Source organism: Fusarium proliferatum (genome assembly GCF_900067095.1).
Source record: "Fusarium proliferatum ET1 genome assembly, contig: FPRO_scaffold004, whole genome shotgun sequence".
Classification (NCBI taxonomy): domain Eukaryota; kingdom Fungi; phylum Ascomycota; class Sordariomycetes; order Hypocreales; family Nectriaceae; genus Fusarium; species Fusarium proliferatum.
The window spans coordinates 1,690,379-1,712,751 of NW_022194793.1; the positions used below are offsets into that span (position 1 = coordinate 1,690,379).

At 50.3% G+C, this 22,373-nt stretch overlaps 10 protein-coding genes across 10 annotated transcripts; 5 read left to right on the plus strand and 5 right to left on the minus strand.

Annotated features, from left to right (window-relative positions):
* Positions 1-22: 22 nt before the first annotated feature.
* On the plus strand, positions 23-627 carry FPRO_04719 (uncharacterized protein; the record flags this gene model as incomplete). The annotated part of the gene is made up of 3 exons (XM_031230260.1): positions 23-286; positions 343-510; positions 565-627. The coding sequence occupies 3 exons, from the start codon at positions 23-25 to the stop codon at positions 625-627; spliced, it is 495 nt and encodes a 164-aa protein (XP_031080415.1).
* Positions 628-1,343: 716 nt separating this feature from the next.
* On the plus strand, positions 1,344-1,945 carry FPRO_04720 (putative UPF0047 domain protein; the record flags this gene model as incomplete). Its single annotated transcript, XM_031230263.1, has 4 exons — positions 1,344-1,509; positions 1,566-1,656; positions 1,706-1,793; positions 1,850-1,945. 4 exons carry the CDS (start codon positions 1,344-1,346, stop codon positions 1,943-1,945), a joined length of 441 nt encoding a protein of 146 aa, XP_031080416.1.
* Positions 1,946-2,096: 151 nt separating this feature from the next.
* Positions 2,097-2,941, minus strand: FPRO_04721 (putative mRNA cleavage factor I subunit; the record flags this gene model as incomplete). The annotated part of the gene is made up of 2 exons (XM_031230264.1): positions 2,097-2,353; positions 2,404-2,941. The coding sequence occupies 2 exons, from the start codon at positions 2,939-2,941 to the stop codon at positions 2,097-2,099; spliced, it is 795 nt and encodes a 264-aa protein (XP_031080417.1).
* Positions 2,942-4,871: 1,930 nt separating this feature from the next.
* Positions 4,872-6,695, plus strand: FPRO_04722 (uncharacterized protein; the record flags this gene model as incomplete). The annotated part of the gene is made up of 1 exon (XM_031230265.1): positions 4,872-6,695. The coding sequence occupies one exon, from the start codon at positions 4,872-4,874 to the stop codon at positions 6,693-6,695; it is 1,824 nt and encodes a 607-aa protein (XP_031080418.1).
* A 542-nt stretch (positions 6,696-7,237) lies between these two features.
* Positions 7,238-7,627, plus strand: FPRO_04723 (uncharacterized protein; the record flags this gene model as incomplete). The annotated part of the gene is made up of 2 exons (XM_031230266.1): positions 7,238-7,267; positions 7,379-7,627. 2 exons carry the CDS (start codon positions 7,238-7,240, stop codon positions 7,625-7,627), a joined length of 279 nt encoding a protein of 92 aa, XP_031080419.1.
* Positions 7,628-7,800: 173 nt separating this feature from the next.
* Positions 7,801-8,803, minus strand: FPRO_04724 (uncharacterized protein; the record flags this gene model as incomplete). Its single annotated transcript, XM_031230267.1, has 3 exons — positions 7,801-8,414; positions 8,469-8,531; positions 8,587-8,803. The coding sequence occupies 3 exons, from the start codon at positions 8,801-8,803 to the stop codon at positions 7,801-7,803; spliced, it is 894 nt and encodes a 297-aa protein (XP_031080420.1).
* Positions 8,804-9,232: 429 nt separating this feature from the next.
* On the plus strand, positions 9,233-15,482 carry FPRO_04725 (uncharacterized protein; the record flags this gene model as incomplete). Its single annotated transcript, XM_031230268.1, has 2 exons — positions 9,233-14,935; positions 15,003-15,482. The coding sequence occupies 2 exons, from the start codon at positions 9,233-9,235 to the stop codon at positions 15,480-15,482; spliced, it is 6,183 nt and encodes a 2,060-aa protein (XP_031080421.1).
* A 1,766-nt stretch (positions 15,483-17,248) lies between these two features.
* Positions 17,249-18,790, minus strand: FPRO_04726 (uncharacterized protein; the record flags this gene model as incomplete). The annotated part of the gene is made up of 4 exons (XM_031230269.1): positions 17,249-18,190; positions 18,255-18,460; positions 18,513-18,651; positions 18,713-18,790. 4 exons carry the CDS (start codon positions 18,788-18,790, stop codon positions 17,249-17,251), a joined length of 1,365 nt encoding a protein of 454 aa, XP_031080422.1.
* A 351-nt stretch (positions 18,791-19,141) lies between these two features.
* On the minus strand, positions 19,142-19,934 carry FPRO_04727 (uncharacterized protein; the record flags this gene model as incomplete). Its single annotated transcript, XM_031230270.1, has 2 exons — positions 19,142-19,593; positions 19,811-19,934. 2 exons carry the CDS (start codon positions 19,932-19,934, stop codon positions 19,142-19,144), a joined length of 576 nt encoding a protein of 191 aa, XP_031080423.1.
* Positions 19,935-20,225: 291 nt separating this feature from the next.
* Positions 20,226-21,928, minus strand: FPRO_04728 (uncharacterized protein; the record flags this gene model as incomplete). Its single annotated transcript, XM_031230271.1, has 3 exons — positions 20,226-20,885; positions 20,936-21,795; positions 21,904-21,928. The coding sequence occupies 3 exons, from the start codon at positions 21,926-21,928 to the stop codon at positions 20,226-20,228; spliced, it is 1,545 nt and encodes a 514-aa protein (XP_031080424.1).
* Between the last annotated feature and the right edge of the window lie 445 nt (positions 21,929-22,373).

Here is a 22,373-nt window from a genome sequence, read left to right on the forward strand (position 1 = left end):
CTGGGAAATCGACGAATTTACAATGGCCACATCTCAATTGAGAGCAATTGGCGCCTTTGCGCGTGGTGCACGCCTCTCCCGGCGCGCCTTCACCACCTCCGCTCGGCAATTCGATACTGCTGTCTCTACCAAGACTAACGAGACTGCCCCCGCCCCGGTCAACGAGAACAAGCCCGTCGAGATCAATCAAGCTCCCAATCGTGTCGGTGTCTGGTCCCGTAGCCAGAGACCACGTTCCCAGGCCATGACCGGCCCCCGATTCGAGCAGACCGACTTCGATCTCCAGGTACAACCGAGGCAAGGGAGCTAGGATGGAATATCAAATCACTAACCGTGTTATAGCCTCAACCCAAAGCCGCCATTGAGATGATTCACAAGCAACCCGTTACATGGACGCACGAGCGCATTGTTGCCTGCAATGGCGGCGGTGGCCCTGAGGGTCATCCCAGAGTCTTCATCAACACCGACAAGCCCGAGATAGCTGTTTGTGGCTACTGCGGCCTACCTTTCGTACGACACACCGTTAGCAATTTGTGCTTTTTCAATACTCATACTATATTTTAGGCCCACGAACACCACCGAACCCACCTCGAATCCCTCCCAGAAACTTCTTACCCTCTATCATAATCAGCATCGAACGATAGGACCGGAGAGGGAGGATTGCTATCTGGATTGCTACTAAGACATGTGCTAGAGGCAAAAATGGTCCGTGTATTGTGTTGCTTCTGAACGGAGAACTCAAACTTCTGTATATACTCCGCGAATACAATAAGAACAAACCCGACAGCTTTCCTAGTGTGGTCTTCATGTCTATCTGCCCTGATGACATGTTAAAATCACCATCGATTCAGCATGTTCTTAAGAACTATCATAAACATCCACTGAAGTGTTCGGATACGGAATCATGCTGCCGTCTCACATTATGAAAACGAATGTGATGCTTGCCTGCCTCCGGCGATAGGTAGAGTGAGCGCAAGGGAAATAAGTACGGATAGTACCTAGAGGGGAATTATAAATGATGCGCTGTGATTGGCTAAAGAGGAGCTTGATATAAGGTAAATGGATAGAAAGAGACCCATAGGTAGAGTCCAACTCTGGCCCCACTATGACGGTTATTTGCTCTCAGGCACGATTCATTCTAATAAGCCATGCCTCAACTTCAAACATCACGCCTCAACTCTGCAACGACACCAGTGCTTCTCTGTTTACTACTTGTAATCTCTCTGTTCCCCGGTCTGTTTCACTATCTCTGGACACTGCCTTTTAGCCTTGTTGGATTATCAGGACCCCCTCAACCCCGCTCAACTGCCCCTCCAGTGATAGACCATTCGACAGCAACAACCATGAGCTTTTTTCAGAAGCAATTCACCCTTCCTGCCAAGTCACGGGGTTCATACCTCATAACTGACCAGGTTGTGTCTTCACTTCCCGAAATTCGGGATTACAAGATTGGCCTTCTGAACCTTTTCGTTCAACACACGAGCTGTGCTTTGAGCTTGAACGAGAACTGTGAGCTGAATTATTCGGGCCTGGAGAGCTCTTGATGCTGATATGAGAATACCAAGGGGACTCTGATGTTCGGGAGGATATGAGCGATGCTCTTGACAGAATCGCGCCAGCTGAAGGACCCAAGGGGGAGGCTCTATACCGTCATGAGTGAGTGCTTTGCGTGTAAGTCGCAAGAAGACACATTGACACCCGATAGTGCGGAGGGCCCAGACGACATGCCTGCCCACATCAAGTCTGCACTCATTGGGGCGAGCGTTACTATTCCCATTAAGGATGGAAAGCTTGTAAGTGCCAGCCAATCTTTGGTCCGGACATAAGTGACTCATATCGCCATACCTAGGCTACAGGAACTTGGCAGGGAATCTGGTACCTCGAGTTCCGTGCCGCTCGCCACCAGAGACGGGTCGTCGCAACTATCCAGGGGGAAAAGGTTTGAGTGAGATGCATGGAAAAGTGGGACTTAGATGTATAGAAAACAGGGAGAAGAGAGGAAACCTATACTTGAGCTTTTACACATCCTTCCTCTACGGGCAAACAACCATAAACGCCGAACACCATCGCCGTGTCTCCGCGGTCCTATAGGGGGATCAGCTTGTTCCATTCTCCTCCTTCATGTCCGTATCATCGCCTGCCAATACTTTTGTGTATGGAACATAGCCTTCTGGCGCGGCAGACCCTGGTGTGGCAGCGACGACATTGCCATTCTCGTCCACGAACTCAAAGTTGTATCGACTGAGAAGATGCGGAATTGCAGAAAGCTGTGGACCGTATCGCGCAGTGTTGTCGTAGAGCTCGAATAGAGGAACGGCCAGAAGCTTCATGTTCTTGGGAACGCTTAGAACCTCTACAGGAAGAATGAGCATCTAGTTTCTCAATAATGATCGGTTTACCTACTTTGTTTGGGCAATTGAATAAAGTAGAGCTTTTTGCACTCCTTTGGCCTCGTCACATGCGCCGGGATAAAAGGATACATGAATGTTTCGAAGTTAGGCCTCCACCACTGAGCAAGACAGTCGCCCACTTGCCAGTCACCAGCTTCTTCACCCTCTCCCAAGCGGCCGACGGGCGCCAGCCTCTCGTCCAGCCGCGACTTGAAGCCTTGAATCTCATCGTCTTCAGGGCGTAGGTAGTCTCCGGGGAGCTTGAAAAAGGCATTGGCGATTTGCAGCATCAGAATATGTGGGTGGTTGTGCTCGTGGCAGACGAGAATTCCTTCGCAAGTGCGGCGCATCCCATGTTCCGCGTAGTGTTCCTCAAGTCTCTTGAGACGAGCGATGACTGATGGGTCCTCTTCAGGCTGGGTTTCCTTGACCCCAAACGTGTAGTTCGACAGTGGGTAGAGCGTCACCTTCTCAGGCTGGTTACCATTGAAGGACAGGGGAATGACGGGCGGCTGTCCTGACTGAAGCGCATCGGGGGTTATTGTTGACATGACTGCTATTCGGGCGCTGTTAAGGGATAATTTTTATATAGTCAGGTATCTCGAAGTTGCTCAAGGTACCTTATTATGCTGTCGTCGAGTCGAATGCAGTATTGGCTACCGTAGTATCTAGGTCGGTACCCGAGAAACTGCGGAGAGCTCAGGTCAGTCAGTGCTTCTAGAGCTCCAGGATTATTTACGGCAGAATATGTCCCAAGTCCCTAAACGAGAAGGCGGTGTAGCGCCACCAGAAAATAAGGCACCTCAGTGTTTGCGATGGATGACAACCAATAAATCGTATTTGAGTGGCTCATAATCCGCTATTAGTTAGGTATGGCTCATGCGAAGCAATGAGTGTACGAACTCATCAGGATATTATCCCAACTGAGTTTATACTACCTTAGTACTTATGCATTGGTGACTGTGTGGCGCAGAAAGGTGGTATTTCAAGCGAGTTGACGATCTGAATTCGTTGTGATAAGCTTGTTATGTACATCCATACAATTACAATCAGCTATTAGGACATACACCAGGCTCAAGAGTAGCAAAATTGACATGGCCAGCAATGTAAATGTATATGTATGTCGATTTGAAAAGTAAAATACATCTCGAAATGTTTAGTAAACATGTTTCAAGATTAAGCAGTCGTTTGATGTACCGAGGACAAGACGCTTATAACAACCCCGAATAGGACCTAAGTTCACTGTGTGATGACCTCAGAGCACCATTTTCTCATGTCTTGCCAAACCTTCACCGCTATACTTGCAATGGGCATCTTGCTAGGTAAGATCTAGACTCAAGAGTTGTATCGAGGCTACCTGGAGTCATGGCTCTGAAGAACATTATATTTCCGCTGAACCTGCCTTCTCAGGTAATGAAAGCAAGGATTCTTGGCACTACCCTGAAGATGGCTCTATGATGCAACTGTATGAGATTTCTAGAAGATGGTGCTGTATAATAAAGGTCCCGATATGGATTCGATCGATCTTTTCACGGGAGAATTATCATAATATATAGCAGGACGAAACAGATAACTGCTGCTGATAGCTGGAGAGGTACCCGCGCTAACTGTTACCAAGGTGCAAGTCATGGATGGATGTTTGGATAACGGAGTCAACCGGCGGGGTTTCTTTTCTTTCTAGCATACCTACTACCCAATCGAACTGGCTGAATGCTTCCAGTGGAGGGCAAGGGGAAAGGTACATAGTAAGTACCTACCTAAGTATGTTATGTAGAAAAGTGATCGTCGCAATAAGTGTCCGGAACCGGCCAGTCAGCACAAAGAATTGTTGTTTGGCTGAGCTATAACCTTAGACCAGGGCTGACCAAGTCAGAGAAGACCAACCAGTTCGTCCATAGAGTAAAACATATAAGTAGTAGTCAATTGGCGAATTGCAGCCGGACCGGTACATAGCAATCAAACCATTCACTCATCCAATGTCGTATCTATCCATCCATTCCTTCGATTCATCATGCTCTATCCGAGCTGTCAAATTATTGGAGACGTAAGGCAAGTGTGGAAGGCATAGTTAGTACCTAGGTTCGGAGTACCGATTGATCGAGGCCCATTGTATGTCAAGTTTTAGAATGGTCTAGCCAGACTTAGAACCAGGGCCGCTGTTAGGCGTACCAATGTTCGCACTATCATCCCCCCAAACCTCGATTTGTGCTTGGTCTGCCCACGGCCTCGTCGCCGTCAAAATCAAAAATCCCCATTCTAACATTGATTTACTTATCTCCCGCCCTTACAACTCACAATCCCGCAAAATCCTTCACGTGCCGTCACTCATAAAAACCCCCTTCTCTGGCAAAGTAAACGTCTTTCCCGAGCTTGTTGCGTCATGCGCATACCGAGACATCCCTCTTTGTCTAGTTTTAGCTCGCCTGGAGGAACCTGTTAAATCCCAAGGCACTACGAGTACTGTAGGTATACGAGTAGACTATGGATGAGGCAAGCCTTGTCAATAGCCTCTCTCAGAGGCTCTCGGAGCTCGAGCACAAGGTTCACACCTTTCGCCACGAGGTGGCAGCTGATTTCCTGCGCTACTACCACGATCTGCTCCGAGACGCACAACCCGACATCGCTTCCAATGTTGCCCAGTCCATAACCCAGTCATTACCCAAATACCCAGACCTCAGCTCAGTTCTCACAAGTCTGAATCTGGTCCTTAATAAAGCTGGAGCTGACTCACAAACTCTCCCACTTGAGTCGACTCAACGCCACTTTTCCCCGCCGGCCACTGTCGCTACCTCCGGATCGGGAGCCGCAGAGCCTCCAGGCAGCCCCCGCGATCGACATCACGAATTGCTCTTTTACCTTCCCCTGTTAGAGGGCTCTCCTCCAAGACCGCTTGCCTCTCCTCCCCTCACAAATAACCACACTCCTCCGCTCGACATGTTGTTGCCTGACCCGAGCATCCAGGCAGACGAGAAGCAAGACTCAGCCATAGAGACAGGAAGGAAACCCGATAACGGCACTGACCAACTGCAGAACGCCTTGCCAGTAGTGCCTCATTCGCCTGGACGGCCAGGTCATGTTCGCCGCTCAACCAATGATACTGTCTCGTCGTGCCATTCGGATCGGAGCGAGTCGAAAACACCACGGAGCGCCCTGCGACGGTCTTCGAGTAGTTCCAAACCCCCTCAGAGTCCCAGGCGTGTGCGCTTCGATGTCATGGGAGCAGAGGTCTTACCTACAGCATCACCACAACCTACCGATTCCATAATTCCCTCCGCGGCCTCTGCCGCAGCCGCCGACCAGCCTCGCGCTGGATCTATGCTTGACGATGACCTGGAGGACCTACCACCGCCCCGAAAGATTTCATCTTCAGAAGCGCTGAGAGCACTATCTAGGGCGCCGTTGGAGGAAGGAGTGTGGACCGAGGTTAATTCAAATCCAGATCAAAGGGCCGGTGAAGAGGACAAGAAATATGCTAGCATTTCTGAATCTCTGTCAGAAGAACGAGCCAGCCCTGTTATTATTGCACCAGAACCGCCATCGTCACGCCATGTTCCCGAATCTGTTCGAATCGAACGCACGTTGGGGAGCGTGAGTGAGGACCCAGATGAGGATCAGGATTCATCCGATGATGACTTTCTCTCAATGGCGAAACCTAGGTCTTTTACCAATAAGAAAGCGCCTGCATCGCCATCTTTGAACAGAATCCCCGAGGAGAGTCAGATCAGTGGCCATGATGCAAGCCCACCCTCACCTACTAAAGCTCCAAGCTCTGGTACTCACGACGAAGTGGGAGTCGTCGACGAAGACTTGGATGAGGAAGACGAGCTGTTTCATTTTGAGGAAGGCGGCGGCTTATCTCCGCCGCCAAAGCCCAAATCGAAACCAACACCTCTTGCGGTCGAGGAGGATATCGAAGTTGACCTACCGGATGTACCGGAGACGGAGCAATCTCTATACGCAACTTCGCCGGCAGTACACATAACCAAGAGGCCTGGCTCCGGGCCGACGACACCAATCGCGGCACGATTTCAAGCTGGCTCCGTGGGATCATACAAAGGACGGCCAGTAGTCATGCCTGTCGTTCGTAATCCCGAAGTACATGCTCAAGCTGCCTCGTTAGGGCATTTCAATACGTTTGTTGGGGGATTGGACGGACGCAGTGGCATGGATGAAGCAGATCTAAGCAGCTTCCGCGCCAGCGTCGCCAATACCGGCGGCTTTTCTGGCACACCGCGCAGTTTCACGGAACGCCTGATGATGGAAGAAGCTCAAAAGGCAAGGGCTGGTGGTCCGAGGTTAAGCTAAGAATACATTGTACCACAAGGAGTTTGGGGATCTTATTCATACGTCAAGGCCTAGGGCCCGGAATTCTGGATAGCTCGTTGTTGGCGTTGAACATATTGCGATAAGGAGTTTACATATTTTTACAGATATACACGTGCAGGTGGTGGGTTGTGGATTAAGGATGATATACGATTAGAAAACGTGATATGTACCTCTTCGTTGAGGGAATGGTTGGCCAAGGCATTCGAGAAGACGGAAAAATCTCATGGGAATACCGTAATATAAATCTCTAGTTTCTCTCTGTACAGGTAGGTAGGTAGTTTTGGTATCATGATGCCTCAAGAAATATCGTGCATCAGCTCACATGGAAAGCCACTCACCAATCATCCCGTCGTGATCTGATTTTCATAGCGGGGCACCTACTAAGTGGTTTCTAACGCTCTACCGGGGGTATGTAGCTAGAAAGCATCATTCCGTCATCCAATGCAAGACAAAATAATTTGCCTCCATTCTCAGCATCAACTCAATTGCCTAGCAAGGTGCCAAAGAAAACGACATTCAAAATGGGTGGCCTTAACCTAGAGGTATTCAAGGTATGTTTATGTTGTGTTTCTAGAGCATATGTAGTTTTATATATTTCGAAGTGGCCCTGTTCGAAGATGATGACGAGATGCGAACAAGACACTGACATGGGATGCCCACAGTTCGGCACGTATGTCATGTTCCCCATCGGAATCATGTTCTACTTTGGCACCAACCTCGATAACCGCTTTGCCGTACCTGGCTTTTGGCCCAAGCCCGAAGAGTGCAACAAGATCCCCAAGGACCGAGACGAGATCAAAGCCGAGTATGACCGCATCGTGGCGCGACAAAAGCTCCGACAGGCCAAAAAGCTTGAAGAGGAACGCAAAAGAGCAGCACAGCAGCCCGAGAATGACCAGTCCGATTCGTGAAGCCCAGCGAATCTGATTCAAGCATGTACATTATCAGCCAGAGGGTTCGGCAACGGCAGCATTAACGATGTACTCATGGCGTTTGGAAGGCATTGGAAATATTTCCCCTCTGTTGGTTTGGGCAAGATACAACATCTTACAAAATTGTTACAAACTCGTCGATGTTCTATGTTTTATACATCCAGGTTTCTTTCAACCTTGTCCCACTCTTCATCCCCTACAGCTCCCTGACGTACATTGGCATAAATGGCTCTGACCTCGGGATATTCCCTGAGTCCGTTGAAGAGCATGTCGAGAGCATCGGCTTGATCTGTGGTGTCAATGCTGACTGTCGTGTCCTCATTCGGTGCCCAGACAATGTCTGCGTCGAGAATCTCAAGCTCAAACTTCTTGGACAGGGCCTCGGTGATGGCTGTCAACGTGTTTGGCTGGGTCCAAGCCAAGAAATCACCCTCTGGCAATTCCTCGACATCTTCCAATCCCTCGAGCTCAATCGCCTCGTCCAGAACATCTGAGAGTGACGGCCCGCACTCCTTGGCTTTGAAAACGGCTCTACCACGTCTTGTAAAGTAGAAGGTTGTTGACCCAACCACTCCGCCGGCCTTCTTCACCACGAGGCGTAGGTCATGAAGAGTCCGAGTCTTGTTGTCTGTCTCAGCATCGATGACCATCGCGATATCAGGGGGCATGAGAACCTCCAGAGACATAGACTCGAGCTGTGCGCCCGTGGCTGAACGACCTTGACCTCGTGCAATTGCACCCTCGATCAAGTTCTTTGGTATACTCGCTAACACCAAGAGTCAGACATAACTCCAGACGAAAAACTACTGTGAAAATATACCTTTTGTCGCAGCGTTTATTGCAGTGGCCAGCTGAGGGTTGAATTTGACATCATCTCCATACACTATCGAACATTAGAAAAACCTTCTGGCCGTAAACACGCACACACTGATGCCTACTTCTTGAATACATAGCAATCGTCTTAGTGAAATTAGATCTCTCAGTCATCTTCTTCTTATCGGTTACAGCTTTGATGTGTTTTGTCTTGGACCACTTGTTGTGACCAGCCAATTGAGCTGGTGTCGTCACGAAAGATCGTTGACACTGATGACAGATTGAGCTGGCAATTGACTTTGGTGCCTTTATCAGCGGACTCAGGCACTTTCGTGTCGCCATAATTAGCGGGAGAGCCACACCGAGACGCAACCCTCGAGTCTCAGAATCTGTCAACAGAGAAAGTATTCGGGTTTCGTGACCTCTCGTCCGAGTCTTCAATGGGCATGGCCCAGCTCAGGGTGAATCGGCCAAACTCCGGACGCTGAGGATGCCCCACCATGGCTTATGTACAGTGGTTCCTAGAAGTAATTGAACCTAAGTGGCATGTGGCAAGGTAAGTGTCATTATGGAGTCTAGGGGATCTCGAAGTCAGCTACTTACCTACTTTAGGTCTCCATTACTACCTACCTAAGGTAACCTTAGTACCTAGTACCTAGTCTTACCTCTTGAAACATTCATTGCAGGAGAACACGAATTCAATTACTCCTGCGACTTCACTACGTATTCTTTGAGCTCTCATATAGTTGACGGCGTCGATTTTTGTGCGTCATGTCGTCAACACAGGAGCCTGAAGGTCCAGCTCCAGCTCCAGCACGAAATCCCGAAGCGCAAGCTCCCTCCGACACCGCGACCACGAATCCAGAGCTCGATCTCCCCAAGCTTCAGTCCCTCCCCGCCGAACAGCAAGATCTTTTCCTGCTCACTTATGTCTCCAGCTTGACGAAGCACGTTCTTGACCTAGCAGCGGATGATTGCACAGCACAGCAATTCTATCTCAAGAAGGAAATATTCCAGATAATCAACCTCTCTTCACCACAGCCTTCTCGAGTCGTCCGGAATAATTTGGGGAAGTGCTTAGCACACATCTTCGGAGTTGGAGACAGGAAGCTTCTCTTCGAAACGATCAACGACTTGATCGCAATCGTATCGAGTGGAAAGTCAAAGTCCGATGCTGAGATACGGACCAAGCATGCGGCTATTGTCTGCCTAGGCGATGTGTTCGCTTCTGCTGGCGATAGCGCCATTGGGCTGCACCCCCTTGCTTGCTCAACCTTGCTCAAGCTCCTCAAGTCCTCCTCTAACAATGCTGGAATCCGTGCAGCATGCCTTACCGCTCTTGGAAAGATCGTTGGTATGGTTGAAGGTAGCATGGACGAGGTGATTGCGCGCGACATCTGGAAGCAAGGACGAAATCATGCCTCATCCGACAAAGGCCATCTTGTCGTTGCTTCCGCCTGCCGGGCTCTCAAAACATTGTTCAGGCACACACCTTACTTCTTGTACTCGAGTGACCTGGACAAACTCGAGGCTGCAACATCCAAAGCCTTTGACTCTCCTTCGGTCCAGGTTCGACTGGCTGCAGCAGAGTGCTTCGCCGAAGCCTTGTTCCAGGGCCATTCAGAGGGCGGTCCACCAGAGGTAGCGTCGCCAAAGGGAAAAAAGACCAAAAAAGCACTGAAACGCCAGTCCACGATTCCTAATATTGCCGACGATGAGCTGGACATCCCCTCTAGATCAGCTAGCCCAGCTCCTTCAGGCAAGCGCAGTCAAGTGCTAGCCCTGTCTCTAACGGATATTCTCAAGAACCTGGCATCCCAATATGTAAAATCGACAGCTTCAAACAGAATCCGAGCAGCCATTGGTGTGTGCTATGGCAAGCTTTTCAGGCGCCTGGGAGAAAAGCTTGTCGAGACAAACTATCTCAAAATAGTCGAGAGTCTCGCCATAGATGTGCTGGGTCACTCTACAATCGCTAGCAACCGATATCGACTTCTGATTTCCAGAAATATAGTCGACGTCGTTATACAAGATGTCATTGGGCGCAAGATTTTAGGAGAGTCGGGCCAAATATCCGCTGCAAAATCCCTCATCAACAATATCTTCAAGAACTACCCTCAAGCTCTAGCAGAAAGGCCAGAGCCTTCTAAGCATACTCTGATCGCGACGCTGAGCGCTGTGTCTTCGCTTATCCAATCACTAGGATCTGCGGCAAATACCTTCGCAGAATCATGTCGAGATGGTCTCTTGCAAGTCTTGCAACACTCCAGCTATACTGTTCAGGTATTTGCATCTCACTGCATGAAGACGCTTGTCCTTGCCTGCCCCCAACAGCTTCTTCCTTGCCTTTCTGTTTGTATGAACAGCCTGAACCGTGAACTCTCCCTTCTTGGATCGGGACGCAATTCGCCCAGAAGATGCATTGGATTTGCTCATGGACTCGCCGCGACCCTGAGTGCAAGCCCTGCTCGTCCACTCTATGGGTCAGTTGAGATCAACAGTCGAGTGTTGACTATTGCGACAAATATGTTGAAATCGAGCAGTCAAGCGCAGCTCAGGGTTGCAAGCACACAGATTCAGGTCGCCTGGGTTCTTATTGGGGGCTTGATGTCCTTGGGGCCAAACTTTGTTAAGATACATCTGTCGCAGCTCCTTTTGCTTTGGAAGAATGCGCTTCCAAAACCCCTTGCCAAAGATAACACATCGGCCCGAAGTTTCCTAGAGGTGTCGTTCCTGACACATGTTAGAGAATGCGCGATGGGCTCGATTTTGGCCTTCCTCGAATTCAACAGTCGTCTTTTGACCGTGGATGTGTCAAAGAGAATAGCCGCCATGCTCCAGAACACGACGGCCTTCCTGAGAACTCTGCCGTCCAAGAAGATTTCTGACGACGTCAGTCAGAGACTAGCCCCTGCTCTACAGCTCCAAGATCTTGAGATGATGGTTCAGCGCAGAGTCTTGCAATGTTACGTCAAGCTTGTCAACCTCAGCCCTGCTGGCGGAAGCGAGGCACTCTTGCAGTCTAATTTGCTGACACTAGCGATTTCACTCTTCGCCGACCCGGAGAACTATGCACCAAACTCTTTGAGTGCCTCAATTGCGAATGCAGCCGCTACATTCGAGTCTGTCTGGGATGTGGGCGACAATTCGGGTTTCGGGATTACTGGCCTTGTCGCGGGCCCCCGTGTCAGAAAGCTCCCTGGGCAGCAGGAAAACTCCGATGATGGGAACACAGATGGACTCGATAGCCCAGAAGACATGATAAATAACCTCCTGCGCTCGCCAATCTGTGGCAGTTTAGAGCACGATGCATCTGTCCTATATATTGGCAGTACAGGCTCATTCTCAAGTCCTGACCCTCCTGCCACAGAGGTCATCAACGCGGCTATTCAGCTGTTTGCATTCGCCTTCCCACTCACCCCTGGCAAGGTTCAGGAGAGTATACTCGAACAGATTCGAACATTTGCATCTGCTGGCACTCTGATCAGAGATCCTGGGCGCAAGGCCGCCATCAACGCCAACCTTGCTGCAGCCATCCTCGCTACCATGAGGGTAGCTGTGAAAGAGACGAAGTCGCCTTCCGGTGACATTTCGAACCAGGCAGTGGAAGCGTTGCTCCAAGATATCGTTCGCGACTTTGTCCTTGACCCAGATGAACATGTCAGAAGCTTGGGGTACGCTGCTACTGCTCGCTTATGCAATGTGTACGGAAATGGCTTTACGAATAATGAGATCAAGTACCTAGTCGATACCATTGTGGGCAACCGTGAACCTAGTGCGAGAGCGGGCTGTGCCATGGCACTTGGGTCCATCCAAACTCAGGTGGGTGGCATGGCGGCCGGTTACCACCTGAAGACAATCCTCGGTATCTTAATGTCTCTTTGCAATGACCCTCACCCTGTGGTTCATTTCTGGGCACTCGAAGCACTATCACTCGCAGCCGATGCCTCGGGGCTAAGTTTTGCTGGCTACGTCCCCAGTACTTTGGGCATGCTTGTTCAGCTTTATGTTTCAGAAACCCATCATGCCGAGATTTCCTCTGCAATTACAATGAATCTCGAGCTCGAACTTTCCACGACATCCGCTATCGCTCGTTGCGTTGATTCCCTCATCAACGTCCTGGGTCCTGACCTGCAGGATGCCACAAAGTCAAGAGAGCTGATATTCACTCTTGTCAACCGTTTCCGCGAGGAAGATGATTGGCTGGTGCAGCGGGCTGCGCTGGGCTGTCTAGAGCATGTTTCGCTTTACGCCCCTGGACACATGCAGTTCGCTGACTACGTCAAGTTGCTTCAAAAGTACCTGATGTCTGAATCGACAACTTTACGAGATGTATCAGTGGATGGGATACACAATATGATGAAACGGAATCCACAGGACGTGCTCAGAGAAGCAGAGACCGGGTTTGAGGAACAGCTTTGGCTGGTCCTTGATACCGTTCCGTCTCATGACGGAATTCGCAACATCATCCGCAACTGGATGCATCACACATGTCTTACGGAGACCAACGCTTGGCTTCAGAGATTCCAGGCTGTACTCAAGATGACAAGAGCACGACCCAAGACAGAAGATAGTCAATCTGGATCTAAAGGTAGTGGCCTACCCGACTTGCAAGACGAGGAGGTTGCTGGGTTCGCTGCTGCAGCTGGTGCTGCTAAAGATGAGAAGGAAACCAAGGCTACTTCTGAAGTTGAGCCTTTAAGATGGCAAGTAACGACTTTTGCACTGAGCTGCATCGATGAGATGTTCTTGATAATTGCAAAGGACGTGACAGCCAATGGAGAGTCCAGAGCCCAGAGCGATCTTCAGGGCAAAGTTGCAGATGTTGTTCGCATGGCGTTCTCGGCGTCAACCTCTGGTGTCCTGGAGCTCCGTATCTGGGGCCTGAAGATCATAGGAGACATACTCAAGATGTTTGGCAAGACACCGGATCCAGACTTTGAAGAGGCGATGTTGCTGGAGCAGTATCAGGCTCAAATCAGCTCAGCTCTTACCCCAGCATTCGCAGCCGACTCCTCGCCTGAACTTGCCTCAGAAGCAGTCAATGTCTGTGCTAGTTTCATCTCAATCGGTATCGTCACCGACGTAGATCGGATGGGTAGGATTCTCAAGACTCTTGTAAGCGCTCTAGAGAATTTCTCCAAAGACAGTGAGAACGCCGCGATTGGTGATCTGAAAAGCCTGAGTTCCAATGCGCAGGTCATGGTGAAGATATCGGTTTTCTCTGCTTGGGCGGAGCTCCAGGTTGCAAGCTCAGAGCAGAAATATCTTCTGGATGTGCTCATGCCTCACATCGGCACATTGACGCCCCTTTGGTTGGAGTCACTCCGTGAGTTCGCACGGCTTCGGTTCGAGCCTGACATTTCTATGACCTTGGGGCCCCCTTCACTCTCTGGGAGTCTTGACACCATCTATGCAGCCCTGAATCGTGAGACATTGCTGCGGTTCTACCAGGATGCATGGCTGAAGCTGGTAGATGCGATTGCCAGCTTGATCGAACAGGATAGTGAATTCGTGTTTGACGCCCTCGATGGAAAAGAATCAGATGGTCCCTCAGCGAGCGGCAAGAGCAAGAATTCTGATATCAATTACAGAGACGAGCCTGTGGCATTCTTCTTTGTTCTGTTCGGTCTGGCCTTCGAGGCGCTTGCCACGCGTTCTGGGCAAAGCGATTCTCTGGCTACGCACGAACAGACGTTGGCCATCCTTCAAGCCCTCAAGAAGATCCTCCACCCAAGTGTGTCTGGCCATGCTATCTACAGGCCAGATGTGTTTTCCGAGACCATGGACTTGCTAGATCGTCTAGTACTCACCGAGAGCCTCGACGTTCAAGGTGTGATCGTGGAGATCGCAAGCGTACTGTGCATTGCACACCCTTCTGCAAGGAGACACGCCACTGAAGAGGGCGACCTGTCTGATGATATCGACCAGCTCTTTGAGCTGACGCGAATCATCGTTCTTGTTCTTACAGGACTTCTTCCAAATCTTTCCGAAGGGAACCAACCAGCCAGGCACCAGATGAACGAAGAAGCCATTCTTCTCGTACGGTCATCTCTCAACGCGCTCGTGGACGCCGCAGAGGTCTTTCCAGCTATTATCAAAACGGATCTGCATGCTTGCATCATACACATCTTTGCCACAATTTTATCAACGCCTGGTTGCCAGGAGCTCATCGTCCCACAGTCCCTGTCCACACTGAAGCGTTTCGTCGGTAGCATGTCCAAGTCAAGAAGGAACCAAAGCAATGGCGAGCCATCTTCCACAGATATTCAATTGCAGGGGTGCCTACGCCGATTCCTGTCGATTTACCTCAACGCGCAGAAGCGTGAGGCTCCTCAATCCCTTACTTGTGTTAAGAACTGTCTGTTGGCTACGACAATCCTCTTTACTGGAGGCCAGAATCACCTTCCAGCTTCTGAAGCCCTTGTGGCCCGTTATCTTGAGGAGTTGATGGACTGTCTCACTGATCGAATGGTATGCATAGTCCATCTCACTTTCACCCTCCACTCTAGGGAGATCAACTAACGATAGCCTACTTTAGACTGCCAAGATCGCGGCCAACTGCATTAAGTCGCTGCTGCTCCAGCCATCCCAGACCAGTGCTGATCTCAGCATTGCTCGTTACCTGTTTCCCCGACTTGTAGCCTTTGTAACCGATACAGACCCTGAGGATCCCGAGAATGCTAGATCCTTAATTGCCCAGACTCTTTGCCAATACGTGGGCACGGGCGTCAGGGGTCGACATTTGGCCGCTATGGCAGTGGTGATCCCAACATTGATGGCCCGAGCAACAGCTGAGGGTGAGGAGGTATACCAAGAGACTAGCGCACGATTACTCGAGCTTGCCGCGATCGATCAGGAGACGTTCAGAGCAGTAGTAGGCGGCATGACCGATGGTCAAAAGGGGTTTCTCGAAGAGGTGATTCGCTTCGGCCGGCAAACCACAGGCCAAGTGAGCAAGGCTGCAACAGGGGAGTCCGGGCAACCAAGTATTGCACTGAAGATGGACTTCGGAGGTTGATCTGACGTACATTTCTCGAGGTGCCTATCAGTACAAGGGTGGGCGGTGAGGTTGAGCCATTATGAGTAAAGTTCATCCCCAAAGCTAAGCTGCATCCCTCCTTGGCAGGCTTAAACTTATGCCCGTCCTTCAGTCGGGCGTACATACCTATTACAAATACGAAAAAAGAAAAAGAAAGAAAAAATAAAAATGACGAAGACCACAAGCCATCTATGTTGAGACCCTTAGGGGTGTGTGTCAGGGAAGCAGAAGCACCGCTTGTCATGCTAGACAAGCTGACAGGGAGATGACAACGGGTGATGAACGGCAGCAGCACGTACCAGACAGACAGCGACCTCCAGCTAAAGCCCAAGGTAGAATGATTCGACGAGATACGATTCAGCTGGCCCAACGGCCGGCGCATCCCCGATGGAAAGACTGTGGAGTCATTTGTTATGTTACACAAGGATCGCTGCAGCCTATCCGCACAATGTTCTGGGTCAAGTATGCATTGCATTGAGAGCATAACTAGGCATAGCTCCAGTCACTGTACAGCACGCTCGAGGCTACCGCCAATATGCCGTGCTATCGATACCAACTGCAATACGATGGCAACACGCAAGTCTTGAAGCCGCAGAACTACCAATCAACAAGGTTCACTCTGTGTGACATGGGGACGGGAAGAGAGAATAATGGAATGGGGTTATAACGGGGCTTTTTATACATGCAATGGGGTAGATATGGTTAACGGCTACATACATAATTATGGCGTCATGACACACCAAGATACAAACACGAAGCACCTGTGGCGTCTTCAATCATGTGTGTGCAACAGCAGCTCTGTTGTTTTACCCAGGCCTCATCTCTAAGACGTAGGTAGTGCCACCGTGCTCTCTGACTCTGTAGAATGTCCTGTCGGCCGATAACCCTGCGTATTTTCGGTTGGAGGGCCTAATTTTTAGCTTCCAAAGCTAACATCGACTAGAGTTGGTCTAGAGGGGAATAACACGGCGAATATTCGGGGGTGGTACGACCAGCTTCTGGAACATCAGCTAGTTAGCACGGTCCATACATACACTGACAGGGCAATGTTATCGTTACTGAGTGAGAGCAACGAGATAGGAAACCCCATCGTGAGAACTCCACTGAAGAGAAGCACAGGTAGCCATCCAGCCAACAGTTGAGGCGAGCGCCAAACAAGGGCTGGCTGGGTTTGTTTTACGTTTACGTTCCCGTATCCAAAGAGACAAGAGTGTCGGTGGGCCTCCGCAGAATCTTGTTGGTCTGTGTCACCATGGCATGGTGGGTAGTTGAGTAGAGTTGGTAGTATTGTAGGGATGTCAGATATCAGAGATGGTTTCCTTTCTTTTTCTGACTTCCCCACGCGATCTAGGCCACCTACATAGGCTAGCCATTACAGTATCTGATCCTCGAGGATGCACGACCTTTGCAACAATCAATGATTCGGGCTGTGACATTTCCTGCAGTAGACCGATGTGGCAAAGACTTTTACTGACATGCAGCTCTTTGACCTTGCGTCAGACTTTAGTGCTCGCTAGTCACGCAGTAGAACATGCACATGTGGTCGGTCTTCAGTTGAGCTAGGACAAGTAACAAGTAACGGCGATGATAATTCAGCTCTTGCTACTTTGTCGGAGTGATCACAAATTCCAGCTCTGGCCTGTCCGTCACTCGGTGTTAAGCAGTTCCTGACATTGGTTGATAGACATCTGCTGAAAGGTCTGCATCGTTCGTTTTCGTTCTATCCAGGGGCAAGTATCTTTACATCAATGCTTGTCATGATAATAGGAGGTTCCATCAACGATGACCGGCTTTTCATCCTTTACGCTGGTCTCCTCCTGCTTAGCGGATGCCTTTTTCGATGGCAACTTCTTGTCCACTTGCGACCCCGAAGATTTCCTGCTCGAAGACGACTTCTTTTCCGTTGGCTTCTTTTTGTTAGATCCCGTTGGCTTGGTCCCCTTGTTCTTTGACCTTTGGGGCTTCTCGTTCCGTCTTCGGCCATCATCTCTCCTGCGGGATGGAGAAGTTGGTACATTCGCCTCGCTCCTCTCAGAGCCGGCCCAATTTGACGATTCATGCGAAACCATGGGCTCCCCAAGCTCTTCCACCTCTGCATCCTCACGAGTGGGTCGCGCTATCATTCTTCTGCCTTGGAAACGTGCTTTGTTCAACTGCTCCATCGCAATATTTGCGGCCGCGACGTTTTCAAAAAAGACCATGATGTAGCCCCTGAGGTAATTGCTGTCACTGTTCTTGGGTATCTCGATGGATTCGATCTTGTCATTGTCCACTTTGCGCTGAACCCAAGATTTGACTTCATCGGCCTCCGCTTGTTGCGGGAATGGCGACACACATAGCTTGCGTGTTTCCGGTACCACGTATTCCGACCTATAGGATGGCTCGCCGCTGGAGAAGCTACAATTCGGGTAGTACCCTGGATGCTCACTAATACCGCGATAAGGAAGAGCAAGCTGGCTTACTCCATGTTGATATTGTGGAGAGTACGAGACTGCGCCTGGTTTTGGGGCAGACAATTGAGTACCGGTATCATTGTATGTGTAGTAGCTCCCCGGGCTGGCAGCCGCGTAAGTTGCTGGCGTGTTTGTGGCTACTGTGATTGGTAGCTGCTGGGAGTAGCTTGGGTTCGAGAAAGACTGAGTAGTGAATCGGGAGCTGTTGACCGGAGGGTAACTAGCTATGTAGTACTAGAGTCAAAGAGTCATTACCGGGATCTCTTTAAAGCTTGTGTCTTCAGAAAGGCCAGCTTACCTGTCTAGGTGCAGCAAAATACTGCGGAGGCATTGCCATCTGAGTTGGCAGAACATAGGGGCTTGGAGGTGTGGCCTGATACTGCAGTGTCTGTAAAATGACGGCTTGCGGTGGTGCAGCAAGCTCCTTGATCTTGATAGAATGCTTACGGTTTCTGTCGGACGCAATGATCGAGCGACCTTTGAAAACACCGCCGTTGAGAAGTGCTGCTACCATATTAGCTCGGCCAGATATTCGTCTTGCGAGATGTGTGCCTACCCCATGCCCTTTCAAAGTTCTCTCTTCCCCGAACCCGGACCCATCCTGAGGTGCTGCTCTGGAAGACCTCGATATGGTCCACTACGCATGCTGTACGAGTCCAATCCTTCAACTCCTGCCACGAAGTTGCGAATGGTAACTGAAAGAGTAGTTAGCTTTGTGGCCGTAGCACAGGTCATGACGGGTGTAAGAGACCGTACGTTGCAAATGGTAATGTAGTAGATGCCGGTCTCATCGCCAGGACCAACGTCCGCTTGGACTGTAGCTTCGGCAGGCATAGTGTGAAGGAATCTGCACTAAGCCGACAAGTTTCCAGTTCCGAACGAGGTCTTGTGAGATGCCACAAAAGTTTGAAAAGAAAGCCAAAAGCTGTGTGACGATAACACGAGAAGCAACGGGGAGTGAGCACTGGAAAAGTGACAGCTGGGAGCTTGGCCAACTGTACTATCTCATCACTGAGTCACGCTGCTCTCCAGGGCTCTGAATGAAGGCTCTTGGAAGCTTCGAATCAGGCTCGGTCATATTGTGAATCAATGACAAGCAAAGGCTTTATGTATGCTTTATATCTAGCTTCTCGCAACATCTGGCATGGGAGCGGCAAGATAGAATCAGAAGAGACAACAACCCGTCTAGCATCTTCCAACGTTGCTTTTCAATCGTTCTTTACCGGCTCTGGATTCGCTTGCATTTGATCCCAGCACTCGGACCATAATTTGGGCGCCCCAGGGTCTGGAAAGGACACCGGAAAATGGGCGGTTTGCAGAGGTGCATATCGTCTCAGCATTGAGAGAACGCCGAGAAACGTTGAGACTAACAAGTCTGGATCTGGCAAGCTCGCCTCCTCCTGGATGATCAATGGTGCAGTGTAACCCGAGATCCCTGTCAGCGTTTCGACATGCATCCTGACTCTCAGCCTCGAGATGTGGGGTTCCAGCTAGGGGCAGATCGTCCGGAAACGTAGGGTTCAATGCCGTTGCGGAACTAAGGATGTTCATTTCGCGCTTGGACGCCAGAGCAGAAATCTTCAAAGAGTGCAGATTCTCGTGGGCGTTGTCCCTCAACTCAGCTGTATGCCCAGGTGCTGTAGATCGATCCAAGCCACCGGCCGTAAATGTCTAGGCATGTCTCTCCCTGCTCGACATGCAGAGGACCGGGCTGGGTCCCGCATGAGATAATGATACATCATATTGCGATCACTGCTCCACCATCTGAAGAAATCTTAAGTGGCTGGGTGTTGAGTAGTGACAGATCCATCGACAATCAAAGCGATGATCGAATGCCCGGCGCAAGGTACCAACAGTTCTCTCTTGATCTCACGGCAAGAAGAGCAATGGCAACCCATAACCTGAGGTCTCTTTTCGCAGCCATGCGTGCAAGTCGCTTCCGTGGCGCCAACAAACGTGGGTTCGATTCGTTGCTCATTGGAGGTCCAATTTGCAAGCTGTCGCTACCAAGAGAGAAGAGGAAACTACACGCCTTTTATGTCTCGTTATGCAGCCATGCCCTCGACATCAAATGGAAGCGCCAGTTGTGTAACATGACCCTGGCCACTGCAATGACTCAAATGCGGGATATCATCTCCAATAGAGTCCAGCCTCATTCTTCCCTCCTTTTTTAACCTTACACGTGCCAAGCCGTAACCATGCCGTAACCATTTCCTAAAGGAGATGATTCAGTTTGTGCCGTACAGAGGTGGCCCTGACGACGCTCCTTCTACACGTGCTTGAAAGAGAAGGTATCGTCCAAAGTAGATGTGTCGTCTGGCATCAGAGAAGATATGTCGGCGGTATCTCCAAGATCCTGTACCGATCCTATGGTTCTATCGCCAACTGCCCCTTCACGCCATAGAGTCGGGCATTGTGCCCCATCGGAGCACGATACTAGGACTCCGTTTTGCGCGTCTGAGATCATCACAACCGGGAATTCGGGATCACTGTTGATCCATGTTGTTCTAGTCCTTCCAACAGTCTTTCCGTTTGGCAAATAAGCGCCCAAAGAGACTGGTTTGGGGCCTTCGGACAGGGGATCCCAAACAAAGGACACACCGCGATACTTTTCATCTTGGCATGTCACGAGAAGAAGCTCACGGGCAGTGGGATGCCAATGAAAGTCCACGACTGAGTGAAACATGAGTACTGCCCGGAGCTCAGCTGCGGTGACATCCCAGATCCATAGCGTGGTAGGGGTATCATCAAGCTTGGTAACTAACAGAGTTGAAGATGCATCAAAGGCCAACGAAGAGCATCCAGCTCTGACCTCGTTAGGGACCTTGCCGTCGACCAATCGGTTCGGAGGTGCGACCATCTGGTTCGCACGAAGAAATGTACACGGGCTCCCTCCATGGGATGAATCGTTCAGCTGCTCCTGCCAGACCTAGGGTAATTTGTGAGAATGAAAGTAAGCCGTATATGAAGTGAGCTCACCTGCAGGGTGTCCTTGGGGACGACTGTAGTAGGATGTACAAGTTTCAGGCCACCTCTCCATGTCTGCGTGCTGAAAGCGCCCACAGTTCTGCTGCCATCGCCCATGACACATAAAGACGCGTCAGGACTGAGATTGCAATTCTTAATGCCCGTCTCGAAGTCGGCATCCTCGCCTCCCGTGATACTGGACGCCAGGATAGAGCGGAAAGGCTGGCCATCGGGTGTGTAGAGTAAGAGCTTATGCCCGTGTGCCGGGGCGTCCCACAGCAGAAGCCATTGGCCGTCAGGGGTCCATTTCAAACCATGAGCGTCGACTGTTTCCGGGTACCAAGATCGCAGAACTTGCCTCGATTTGGGGTGGTGAATACTGATAGCATCTCGACCATTTGTCCGGGTCAGGATGGCAAGATGTGACGTCTGAGGTCGTACAGAAAGGCCCCTGGGGGCGGAAGAGGGGAGATAAAACTTGGGGTTGTTTATCTCGATAGCTTTGGAAGTTGATAGATCGAAAATGGAAAACTTGAGGCCAAATGCAGCACAGGCAAAGACCTCATCATCATGGGCGCCAAACTGTACAAGTGTCTGCTTTCCACCTCCGACTGCAGGGTTCTTGATCGTGGCACGAAATGACGAGTCAACTATTGACAAGATATGAATCTGATCGGCACTTGCAACAAGGATACGAGACGATGAAGGTGACCATGCGAGCGTGGTTACAGGCGTCGTGAGATCTGAGGGCAATTTGACCACATGCGCAATCGAGAGTGAGAAAACCAAGCGCACTGTGATGCTCTGCGATGACAGGGTAGCAATAAATCTTCCGTCGGGGCTGGGCACGCAATGAGGTGATGCTGTGAATCCTGGTTAGTGTTCAGTGTCTCAGGTGCTGTCTAAGAGGAGAAGAAAGGGGGATCCGAGCCCAGGAAGTCGGTGCGTTCTAGAATTGGTATGGTAAGGTAGATTTCTACCTTTGAAGACACGTGATGGATGCATCACGACTGTCACCTCAAGAAGTGTTGAGTGTTGAAGATGAGAGTGTGAGTGAGTTGTGAGGGCGGGGTTACAAAGTGGTCGACCAAGGTACCAAAGGATAAGGGGAAAGTCAGGCGACGGTCTCGTTCAAGTCTTGCTTCGACCTATCGAGTCCTCTTCGTGTTGTGATGGTCTTTCTTTAGCATCGAGTGTTCTTGAGTGGTTCAATTATTCAGTCTTCACTGATAGTTAGTGTGATGAGGAAGCACTTATTAAAGGTGGGGGGATGTTTTTAATGTTTTGATATTTCCTCATCTGTGCTAGCGTCACCAGCCATCAAGGCGGAGGGTTCCTGATGCGCTGAACACCTAGACACCTCATGCCCGGAACCTGCTACCTCTAAGCTTTCCATTGTATAAGGTAGGTATACCTTATGCCTAGGTAGGTACGTATGAATGTCAATTAC